This window comes from Brassica napus, chromosome A6 (assembly GCF_020379485.1).
Source record: "Brassica napus cultivar Da-Ae chromosome A6, Da-Ae, whole genome shotgun sequence".
Taxonomy (NCBI): Eukaryota; Viridiplantae; Streptophyta; class Magnoliopsida; order Brassicales; family Brassicaceae; genus Brassica; species Brassica napus.
Window position 1 is genome coordinate 16,900,516 of NC_063439.1, and position 10,982 is coordinate 16,911,497.

A 10,982-nucleotide genomic window follows, 5' to 3' on the forward strand; every position below is an offset into this window, starting at 1 on the left:
TTTGCGAGATTTCTAACTCAGATAATCAAACTGCGAGCACAGTTTCCTGATTATACTATTAAAAGAGTTAGACTAGACAACGCTGGTGAATTCACATCCCAAGCATTCAATGACTATTGTATGGTAACGGGAATTGAAGTTGAACATTCGGTTGCTCATGTTCATACGCAAAATGGTTTGGCTGAATCTTTAATTAAGCGTCTGCAATTGATTGCAAGACCATTGATCATGAGATCAAAACTTCTAACCTCTGTATGGGGACATGCTATTTTGCATGCTGAAGCACTTATTCGGATCACACCGAGTGCATACCATAAGTATTCTCCACTACAGTTAGCGTTTGGTCGAGAACCAAACATTTCCCACTTTAGAATATTTGGTTGTGCAGTATATGTGCCTGTAGCACCACCACAACGTACAAAGATGGGACCACAAAGAAGATTGGGAATATATGTTGGTTGTGATTCCCCATCAATTATACGATATCTCGAACCACAAACTGGTGACGTCTTTACGGCACGTTTCGCCGATTGTCACTTTGATGAGAAAGTATTCCCAGTTCTAGGGGGAGAAAACAAAAATGTAGAAAATGATATCAAATGGAGTGTACCTTCGTTACTATATCTTGATCCTCCTACTAAAGAGTCTGAACTAGAAGTTCGACGAATCATGCATTTACAGAGTATAGCTAATCAGCTACCTGATGCATTTGCGGATACCAAAACGGTAACTAAATCTCATATACCAGCCGCGAATGCTCCTGCTTGTATCAAAATAACAAATGAGCAAAGAAAAGCAGACGATACACGAGAGTCTAAAACACGCTTGAAGCGTGGCAGACCTACTGGTTCTAAGAATAAAAATCCTAGAAAACAAAAGGAAATCGAAATAAATGAGACACCCAAAATAGCGGAAAATATTTTGGAAGAAACAAATAATGAGGATACTGACAAAGTAGAGCATCATGAGTCAGAAAAGAATCATGAGATTTCTATCAACTACATCCATAATAAGAAGATATGGAATAGAAATGAACAGGATGATGTTGATGATGCTTTCTCATATATTGTGTCAAGTGAAATAAATGAAGAAATCGATGATCCAGAACCAAAATCTGTTTATGAATGTCAAAAGAGACATGATTGGAAACAATGGAAAGATGCAATACAAGCTGAACTTGATTCGCTTAATAAACGAGAAGTATTTGGATCTATTGTACTCACACCTACAGATGTGAGACCAGTCGGGTACAAATGGGTTTTCGTTCGAAAACGAAATGAGCAAAATGAGGTTACGAGATACAAAGCTCGTCTTGTGGCTCAAGGTTTTTCTCAAAGACCTGGAATCGATTATGAAGAAACATATTCTCCAGTTATGGATGCAATCACGTTTAGATTTCTGATGAGTCTAGCCGCTGATAAAAATCTAGAGATGCGTCTCATGGATGTTGTTACAGCTTATCTATATGGATCATTAGATACTGATATCTACATGAAAGTTCCTGATGGTTTTAAAATGCCAGAAGCATTAAATTCCAAACCTAAAGAGTTATGTGCAATAAAATTGCAAAGATCATTATATGGGCTAAAGCAATCTGGACGTATGTGGTATAATCGTCTCAGTGAGCATTTAACAAAAGAAGGATATGTGAATGATCCTATATGTCCATGTGTTTTCATCAAGAAAACAATGTCCGGATTTGTAATAATCGCGGTATATGTTAATGATCTTAACATTATCGGAACTCAGAAGGAAATACAAAAGGCATCAGACTATCTCAATGGAGAATTTGAGATGAAAGATCTTGTACAAACACAATATTGTCTTGGCCTACAAATAGAGCATTCACAAAATGGTATATTTGTGCATCAATCCACATACACTAACAGAGTGTTGAAACGATTTAACATGGATAAATCAACTCCTCTTAGCACCCCGATGGTTGTTAGGTCACTTAATATTGAAAGTGATCCATTTCGACCACCTGAGGAGAAAGAAGAGATACTTGGTCCGGAAGTACCATATCTAAGTGCAATTGGAGCGCTGATGTACCTTGCAAATTGTACACGGCCTGATATATCATTTGCTGTAAATCTTTTGGCAAGATTCAGCTCATCTCCAACTCGGAGACATTGGAATGGGATTAAACATGTTTTTCGTTACCTCCAAGGGACCATTGATTTGGGTTTATTTTACCCTAAAGATTCAAAAGGTCAAATGATTGGTTTTGCAGATGCAGGATATCTTTCAGATCCACACAAAGCCCGATCGCAAACGGGATATGTTTTCACGATTGGAGGCACTGCTATATCTTGGCGTTCTCAGAAACAAACGCTCGTGGCTACTTCTTCAAATCATGCTGAAATCATCGCACTCCATGAAGCAAGTAGAGAATGTGTTTGGCTAAGATCAATAAGCCGACACATCTGTTCAAGCAGTGGGATTGACGGAAATACAGAGCCAACTATCCTCTATGAAGATCATGCAGCATGTGTTACTCAAACAAATGACGGATATATCAAAAGCGATAGAACGAAGCATATTCATCCGAAGTTCTTCTCATACACTCAAGAGCTAGTGAAAAAGAAAGAGATTGAAGTAAGATATGTCCGATCATGCGACAATGCAGCCGACCTTTTCACAAAATCACTTCCGACTGCGGTATTCAGAAAACATGTCCATAACATTGGAATGCGTCACCAGAAGGATCTATGACTGCTCATTCGAGGGGGAGCTTACGTAGTTGTACTCTTTTTACCTTACTATGGTTTTTCCCATTGGGTTTTCCTAGAAAGATTTTTAACGAGGCAACAAAGACGTTAAGCAAGAAGCGATAGTGACACTGGTCTCCAAGGGGGAGTGTTATAAACGTGAAGAAAAACAACGTCAAAATAATACGCACCAAAACTTGACATTTTCGCATTGTCATTTACTATGTGGAGCCCACCGTCACTATGCACGCACAGTAACTTTCTCTTTTTCACTTCTATATAAACGGTCGTTTCGATCAATTGTAATACACCATCTCTTCTTCCTCTTATAACATATTCTCTCTCGTTATTATCTTATATCAGTAGTATCTCCTTTCTGCGGGTATAAAATTTCGCTCTTAATTAAATTTCTCTATACTATAAAATTATAAGTTATTTTATAACAGTTGAAAAGTATTTTAGTACATTTATCTAAGGACATAAATTTAATATAATGCAACAAGTAATTTAAAATAATAATAATAATAATTTGAGTCGATAATTATGAGTTATACAGTTATTAAAATTAATTTTAAATTTTAAAACTAATTTACTTCTGTCAAATTAAGAGAAATTAGGGTTCCTACCAACGTTATTTATTCTAATTAGAACAATACCAATTTCAACTGTTTGAACATTGTATAAATTTACTTATGATACTGATATCCCTACACGCCAACCTCAGTGAGTTATGTGTTTTGAGTTGGCAAAATATTGCCTAGATACGCAAGGATCTTATTTTCTGACAGTTTCTTTATCCAAATCCCTTGTCAGATTGGTTTTCAATTAACCTATGGGTTCCAAACTAAAATTCCAAATCCCTCTCCATTTCCATGTCTCGAAATTTCATTTTTAAACAGAAATCCCTAGAATTTATAGGCGAGTTCGCGAGAAAATAGAGAACGATAATTCACAACCTCTACCATGCCCTAGAAACAAAAGTCTTTGCTTTATCAGATCACGAATGTACGGCTGTTGATTCATCGCCATCTGCAACTGCGCCCGCAACTGTTGTGGCAGCGGCTTCGCTTGCTCTAGGGTTTTGATTTCATCCGACTGACGAGGAACTCGTGAGCTATTACTTGAAGAGAAAGGATCTGGGCAAAACTGTAAGCCTCAATGCAATTGGGGACATTGCTATCTACAAGCATGAGCTTTGGGACTTTGCAGGTTATATGGGTTTCTTTATCTCTTTATTTTTTTATGCACTATGTGATTTGGGTTTCTCTGTGCGACCTGTGAGTTTCTTGTTTCTGATTTGGGCTTCTCTGCAGTTTCGTCTCTTGACTCAATTCTAGGAAAAGAGTTTAGCTTTATGCGTCTTCATTCATTTTCTGGTGAAATTATGTTGTATATTTACTCTTTTGCTACGTTTAAACTGTAAACCTGCCACCTAAATCAACATATTAATTGTGCAAAAGATAGTATTCTGGACAGATTCCATAAGAGTTTCTTGACATCTTGTGCTTCAATTTTGTTTGCTTGTGTTTCAGGGAATGTCGTTTGTTGTTCTCTCGGGACGATTTGGTTGATTCATTATTTCCAGGAAGGTGATACCAAATGGAGCACAGCGAAGACCACCACTCCCCATACCCGAGAGATTTTTCGTGGCTGGAGAATAACAAGTCGAAGTGAGGGTAATGGCGTATCACAAATCCTATGCAATCCGACAATAGTAAACTGATACTATTGTGGATATAGTGAAACTTATCTGTCCAAGTTTTAATGTAAACTGCTACTAGTGAACATAACTTTTCACTCTTAATAGTAATCCTATGATCAGTTACCATGTCTATTTTACTATTTGAGTCTTGTTATGTATTGTTCATATATAAACTGTCAAATATCCATGAGTTTTTATTCTCAAGTTGTTATCCGTGTTGACAAATAAAATATGTCCATCATTTTATATGTATGGCTAAGTTATAATTCAAATTGCCATCACTTCTACGAATCATATATTTGAATCCTTAGTAACCGGCTAAACATTGTTTACACAGTCTAAGATTTAATATATATGTCTTTCATATATTGTAGCCGTCTACAACTTTAACTAGTAAAAATGATAGGCTGAAACCTTTCGTTCGATTAAATATGTATGGCTAAGCCCAAATGCAAATAACCAACATTTTCCAAAATAATATATTTGAATTATCTATAACCTGCTAAACTCCTCTATACACAAGCTAAGATTTAATATATACATCCATGCAATATTGTAGCCGACTAATTATCATATTATCATAGCATTTCTTTGATATAACGTATTAGAAGTTTTTAACTTATTGTTACTATCATCAATATGAATCAGTTGGAACTTCTCAAGCTCACTTCTAAACCTGTTTTACAAGATTGATTCACTCAGTGTCACTGAACAAAATATAAGACAACTAACTATGATCTTTGCGTTAGTTCACATTGCTGATAAGCAAATCAATATTTGTCTATTTTGGACTTTTTAATATGTATGGGTATGGCTAAGTAAATAACCAACATTTTCAAGATAATATATTTGAATTATTTATAATCGGCTAAACTCCTATATGCACAAGCTAAGATTTAATATATACATCCATGATATATTCTAGTCGTCTAATTATCATATTATCATAGTATAGCTCTTTTTTTATATCGTATTAGAAGTCTTTAACTTATTGTGAAATCTCAACGGTCTTTGAACGTAGAAATGAAGCACGTCAAGGCTGGTGAAGTAGACCACGTTCATATTTTGAATAGCTGGCTAAAAGAATAACAACTATATACACAACCATTGGAAAAGTGACCCGAAGAATCTTTGAACGATAGATGATAAACTCCGGTAGAGAGAACTCATAATCTTGTTCAGGACTGTGATGATGAAAGCGATTATGTAGAGGAAGAAAGTGGAAAAAGAAGCAGGGAAATTCATGATCTTCTTCAGTTGTTCGAAACTTGTGAACTCTTGAAGACAAATAGAGAAAATTATGAACTCATAAATTGTTTAGAATTCATGATCTTCTTTGATTTTGTTTAATTCATTTGTAAAATGTAAAAAAAAACAGAGGAAGAAGGTTACAACTGCAGGAGACACTGGTCATTCTCTCTGAACGAGATATATTTTAGAAATCTAATCCAATATATTTTTTCTAAATCTTCTTGTACTTAGCTAGATTTCGGAAGATTCTAATTGTACTTGACTGCACCCTATACAACAGGAAGATCGCTTTTTGTGGAAGGGTAGTTTCGACAAATCCATCTCTCCACGTAACCAAGCAATTTCCTTGTTTCACTATTTTTGGCACTTTATTAGTTTCTATGTCTTCCTTTGTTTTTAGGCAAATTATCCCTCAAACTAATGATATTAATAATTAGAAAGCAAAATACCTAGAGCACTTATATTTTGGCCTTACAAAATTTACAAGTGAATAACCTACAACAAAAATATTTACAGCTATAGTAAAAAAATTCTACAGCATTAGTTTTACAGCAAAAACGTATATTATTTCAGTTTCTAGATTTTCTGGATTTAAATGAGTAATTTATTATAATAAACAATCTATGTTAACACTTAATAATAATAAATATCTCCGAATAACAGAGATATTTGATAAAACGGAAAAATACAAATCTTGTCAATTGTTTTTCTTATGATGCAAGAACTTTCTGAACCAGTGAGCCGATTTCTTGAGATATCTCTTACCACCGTCGTTGTAATCCACATAAACCAACCCGAACCGGACCGTGTAACCATTTGACCACTCAAAGTTATCTAACAGCGACCACGCGAAAAAGCCCTTCACATTGGCTCCAACCGAGACAGCTTCACGAACCATCTCAAGATGTCGAGCGTAGTAATCGATTCTATCACTATCTTTAAGTAAGATTTTACCCGTAACACTAGCTTCATCTCTCCCGTTCTCGGTTATGTACATGACAGGATCCTTAAACTTGTATTTTGCATAAAGGACAAGGTCACGAATCCCCTTTGGATATATCAAAAGCCAATCTGAGGCAGCCTTTGGACCGATGGGAACTCCTTCTCTCACACCCGTGACGCTTGCACAAGGATCAGACAATAATGTAACATTTTCGGTTGAGCAAGGGATGTTCTTTGTGTACGAAGACGAGTAGTAATTGATGCCAATGAAATCATATGAGCCCTTCAGCATCTTTGATTGTTTTGCTGTGAATGTAGGCAACCGACCACCTTTTACGTTGTTGACCATGTCGACAGGATATTTACCAGTCACAAGCGGCTCCATGAAGTAGTCAAATGTGAAGGCCAAGGCTCGTGCCGCGGCTAACTTATCCACCGCTGATTCTGTATAGGGCAAGTTTCAACCCCCGTTCAAAGCAATACCGACTTGACCTTTTTGAGACACCTGTTATACACATCCAACAAAAGATTAGTTACGATTGGAAGTGGAATAAATATATTAAGTTTTGGTGATTAGTGATGGAGACCCGATCCCCGATCCAACGCAGTTCAAACGACTAGCAGGGGCATTGCAATACTTAACGTTTACACGTCCAGATATTGCATACGTTGTTCACCAAATATGCCTCTATATGCACGACCCGAGAGTTCCACATCTACATGCTCTCAAGCGAATCATTTGATATCTTCAAGTAACCAAGAATCTCGGCCAAAAACTCACCAAAAGCTCCATTACCGACTTGGTTGCTTAGTCAGACGCTGACTGGACCGGCTGTCCGGACACTCGACCTCAGGTTACTGCATCTACATTGGCTCCAACTTAGTCTCATGGTCTTCCAAACGGCAGTCTACTGTATCCAGATCAAGTGCTGAAGCAGAATATAAATGAGTGGCGAACGCAGTTGCTGAACTCACCTGGATCCGCAATCTCTTCCTTGAGCTTGGACATCCAATCTCCAGAGCTTCCATTGTGTACTGTGATAACATCAGCTCAGTCTACCTCGCTCACAACCCTGTTCGTCATCGAAATTGACATACATTTCGTCAGGGACAAGGTAGCTATCGGTGAGGTTAAAGTCTTGTTCGTGCCATCATCCTTGCAGTTTGCCGATGTCTTTACAAAGGGGATCCCGACCAGTTTGTTCAATAAATTCAGGACCAGCCTAACCGTGCATCGGGAGGGTGATAGAATATGGAATATTACTCGCTAACAAACTGAGTTTACCCAACTTTCAATTAGTAACACATACTTTTCTCTCGCTTGCGATGGTTTTAACCATAGTGAATTTTAGTAACTTGAGAATCAAGAGATAGATGGATTGTTTTTATAATACTGACCTTGTATTTTTCTCTGTAGACTTCAACGGCCGCTCCGTGAGCAAGGATAAGGTTGTGACCAACGATATAAGGCTCAGTGGCTCCATCACCGGCGGTACAATTAGGGTTTGTAAATTTGGAGCATCTTCCTGGAGCCATTATACCTAGAGCATATCCTTGCTGCACCACTGTCAACGGCTCGTTCAGTGTCATCCAATGCTTCACTCTATCACCAAAATTCTTAAAACAAATATCCGCATAATCTCGGAAATCATTTACAATATCTGCCCCACGAAATCCACCGTAAGCATCTTCAAGGCCTTGTGGCGTATCCCAATGGAAAATAGTGACAAAAGGCTTGATTCCTTTGGACAAAAGCTCATTGATCAACTTGTTGTAATAGTTAATACCGGCCTGGTTGATTCCTCCTTTTAGATTCCCACTAGGCAAGATTCTTGACCAAGAGATGGAGAATCTGTAGGCACTGAAACCAATTTGATGCATTAAAGCCACATCATCCTTGTAAAGACGGTAAGAGTCATCTGCAATAGACCCGTTGCTACCATCTTGAATCTTCTCTGGGTATTTTTCAGAGAATGTATCCCAGATACTTGGTCCTCTACCATCTTCATGAGCAGCTCCTTCAACCTGGTAGGCAGAGGTTGCAGACCCAAAAATGAAACCTTCTGGGAAATCACTTCTTCTTAACTTAGATCTTGAAGACTTTTTCTTGGCAAAAACTTCATTGGAGGCCAAGGCAATGAGCACTAGTAGGAACATATATTTTCCTCTCATTCTTTACTTTTGTTGGTTGTTAAATCTTGTTTTCTTTCAAGAAAGTGAAAGAGAAGTGGAGATTTATATAGGAAGAGAACTGCGTATGCGTGGACTGGGAATGTGAATCTATAAATAGAGAATTTTAAGAATGATTATTTGACAAAGAGAGATTTATTATAATGATTACCTAGTTTTTTTAACTAGTAAAAATCGGACTAATCTTATCTAGTATCTAGTTATCTGTTAGATAAAGACAGAAAAATTCAACAAACGTTATCTAGTTACCTTTCAAAACTGAAAAAAAAAAATTAGTGAAAGCTTTGTCTTCGTACATATATAATTGCATGCTTTTTTTTTCTGGTCGGTCGGAAATCTTGCTTGGGAAAGACATTTTTATCGTTATACAAATACAATAGCAAATAGGTAATTAACCATTTGCTAAGACCTAAAGAACGACAAAATTATCGGCAGCTGAGAACATACATATATAATTGCATGATTTTTTTGCTACGTATAGTTGCATGATTTTATTTTAGAAAAGTTTTCTTAAACCTAAATAGAATACTGTTCTCTTGCCCTTTTCAAGAGAAGTATATGTGAGTGACTCAATGCAAGTATGCAACTGTGCAAGATTGCAAGTGGATTGGAAGATTATTAGAGAGATTAAAAAAATCAACCCAACTTGGCAAAAAAGATTAAAAAATACACAGATTTTAACTCAACTGTACTGGTTAATCTTGGCAAAAAGATTTTAACAAGTATATATGATGGGTCAGGTTAAAATTTTCAGCCCATATATAATTAGATCCAAGATGAGCCATGTTTAATCTTACTCTGTCATAAACAAGGAGTCATATTCATTAGTCACGGACTCACGTGTCACATATTTCGAGAACAACGTATCCGCACGTGCCATTGCCACCGGCAGTTTCCTTTTTCACATCGCACGAGGAAGTTTTGAACTCTTCAAAACAAAAACAAAAACTCTCTCAACCATTTTCCCTCTGTCTAACTTCTTCTCTTATATTTCTCTCTCTCTAGTGGCAAAGTATGGCAGATTGGGGACCTGTAGTGGTGGCTGTGATACTGTTCGTGCTTCTGACTCCGGGACTTCTCTTTCAGATTCCGGCGAGAGGTCGAATCGTGGAGTTCGGGAATATGCACACCAGCGGCGCCTCGATTCTCGTCCACACCATCATTTTCTTCGCTCTCATCACCATCTTCACCATCGCCATCCGTCTCCACATCTATACCGGTTAATTTTACCTACCGGATTTGTAATTTTTCGGTTGTCTTGTTGTCGTTGTGTTCTTCGTACCGGTTTTTTTTCCTATGTCTTTGTTTAGAAATTCTCTGTGTACTATGGTGTAAACATATTTGAATACTATATGTGAGTCTGAATTTGCATTAAGTTAAATGTTTCTGTTTGATTATGGGTTTTCAGGCCGGTTTTGTTTCCGGTTTAATGGTTTTGATTTTTGAATGTGATGGTAGGCAGCGTTGCTTGTTGATGTGAGAATGGACAAAAGTAAACTTGCATGAGTTCGGTCAGAGTCAGATTTAAGCTAAATGATTTAATGGAACAATTTATTTTACAAATTTCATGAATGTAATGTAACAATCAAGACTAAATTTTTTTTTTTTTTTTAAAAAATTAGAGAAAGTGAGAGAAAAAAGAATATTCATCAAAATTTAAATCATTAATAAGAACTTATTTTAAAATTTTTAGACACATCCTTTCTTATTTATTTTCCAAATCATTGTTTTTAATAATATAGAATAACTTTTCAGAAAATTTAAGAAGAGCAAAAGACAAAAAAAATATTCGTTTAAATATTTTTACAAAATTTATCTAAAATCAAATTTATTAATTTTAAAATTACTAGCAATGATAAAATTTAGCTACATAAAATTTATTTATTTTTATTGTTTATTTATTATACCACTGTTATCATGTAATTTAAAAATAACATTTTTTTAAAAAAAAAGAAAAAATAATGCAGGTTGTATAGGAATGATAAATTATTATTTCATTAGTTGTTTTGAACTGACAGAAGTTCTTACACTAAGATTAAAGTATATATTAATATGATAATGTTAAGAAGAAATTAATCTTTTACTTTCTTTTAACAAATAATCTTTTACTTTTATCTGATGGAAAAAATAATTAAAAAAGATATATTTTAACCTTCCTTCTTCAACCCTAAAGTTAAGAAAGTGAA

At 36.0% G+C, this 10,982-nt stretch overlaps 1 protein-coding gene and 1 pseudogene across 1 annotated transcript; one reads left to right on the forward strand and one right to left on the reverse strand.

Moving 5' to 3' along the window:
• Positions 1–6,250: 6,250 nt before the first annotated feature.
• Positions 6,251–8,806, reverse strand: LOC106399638 (annotated as a pseudogene).
• A 910-nt stretch (positions 8,807–9,716) lies between these two features.
• On the forward strand, positions 9,717–10,190 carry LOC125575797. The gene has a single exon (XM_048734880.1). It carries the CDS (start codon positions 9,811–9,813, stop codon positions 10,018–10,020), a length of 210 nt encoding a protein of 69 aa, XP_048590837.1. The 5' UTR covers positions 9,717–9,810; the 3' UTR covers positions 10,021–10,190.
• The last annotated feature ends 792 nt before the right edge of the window (positions 10,191–10,982 follow it).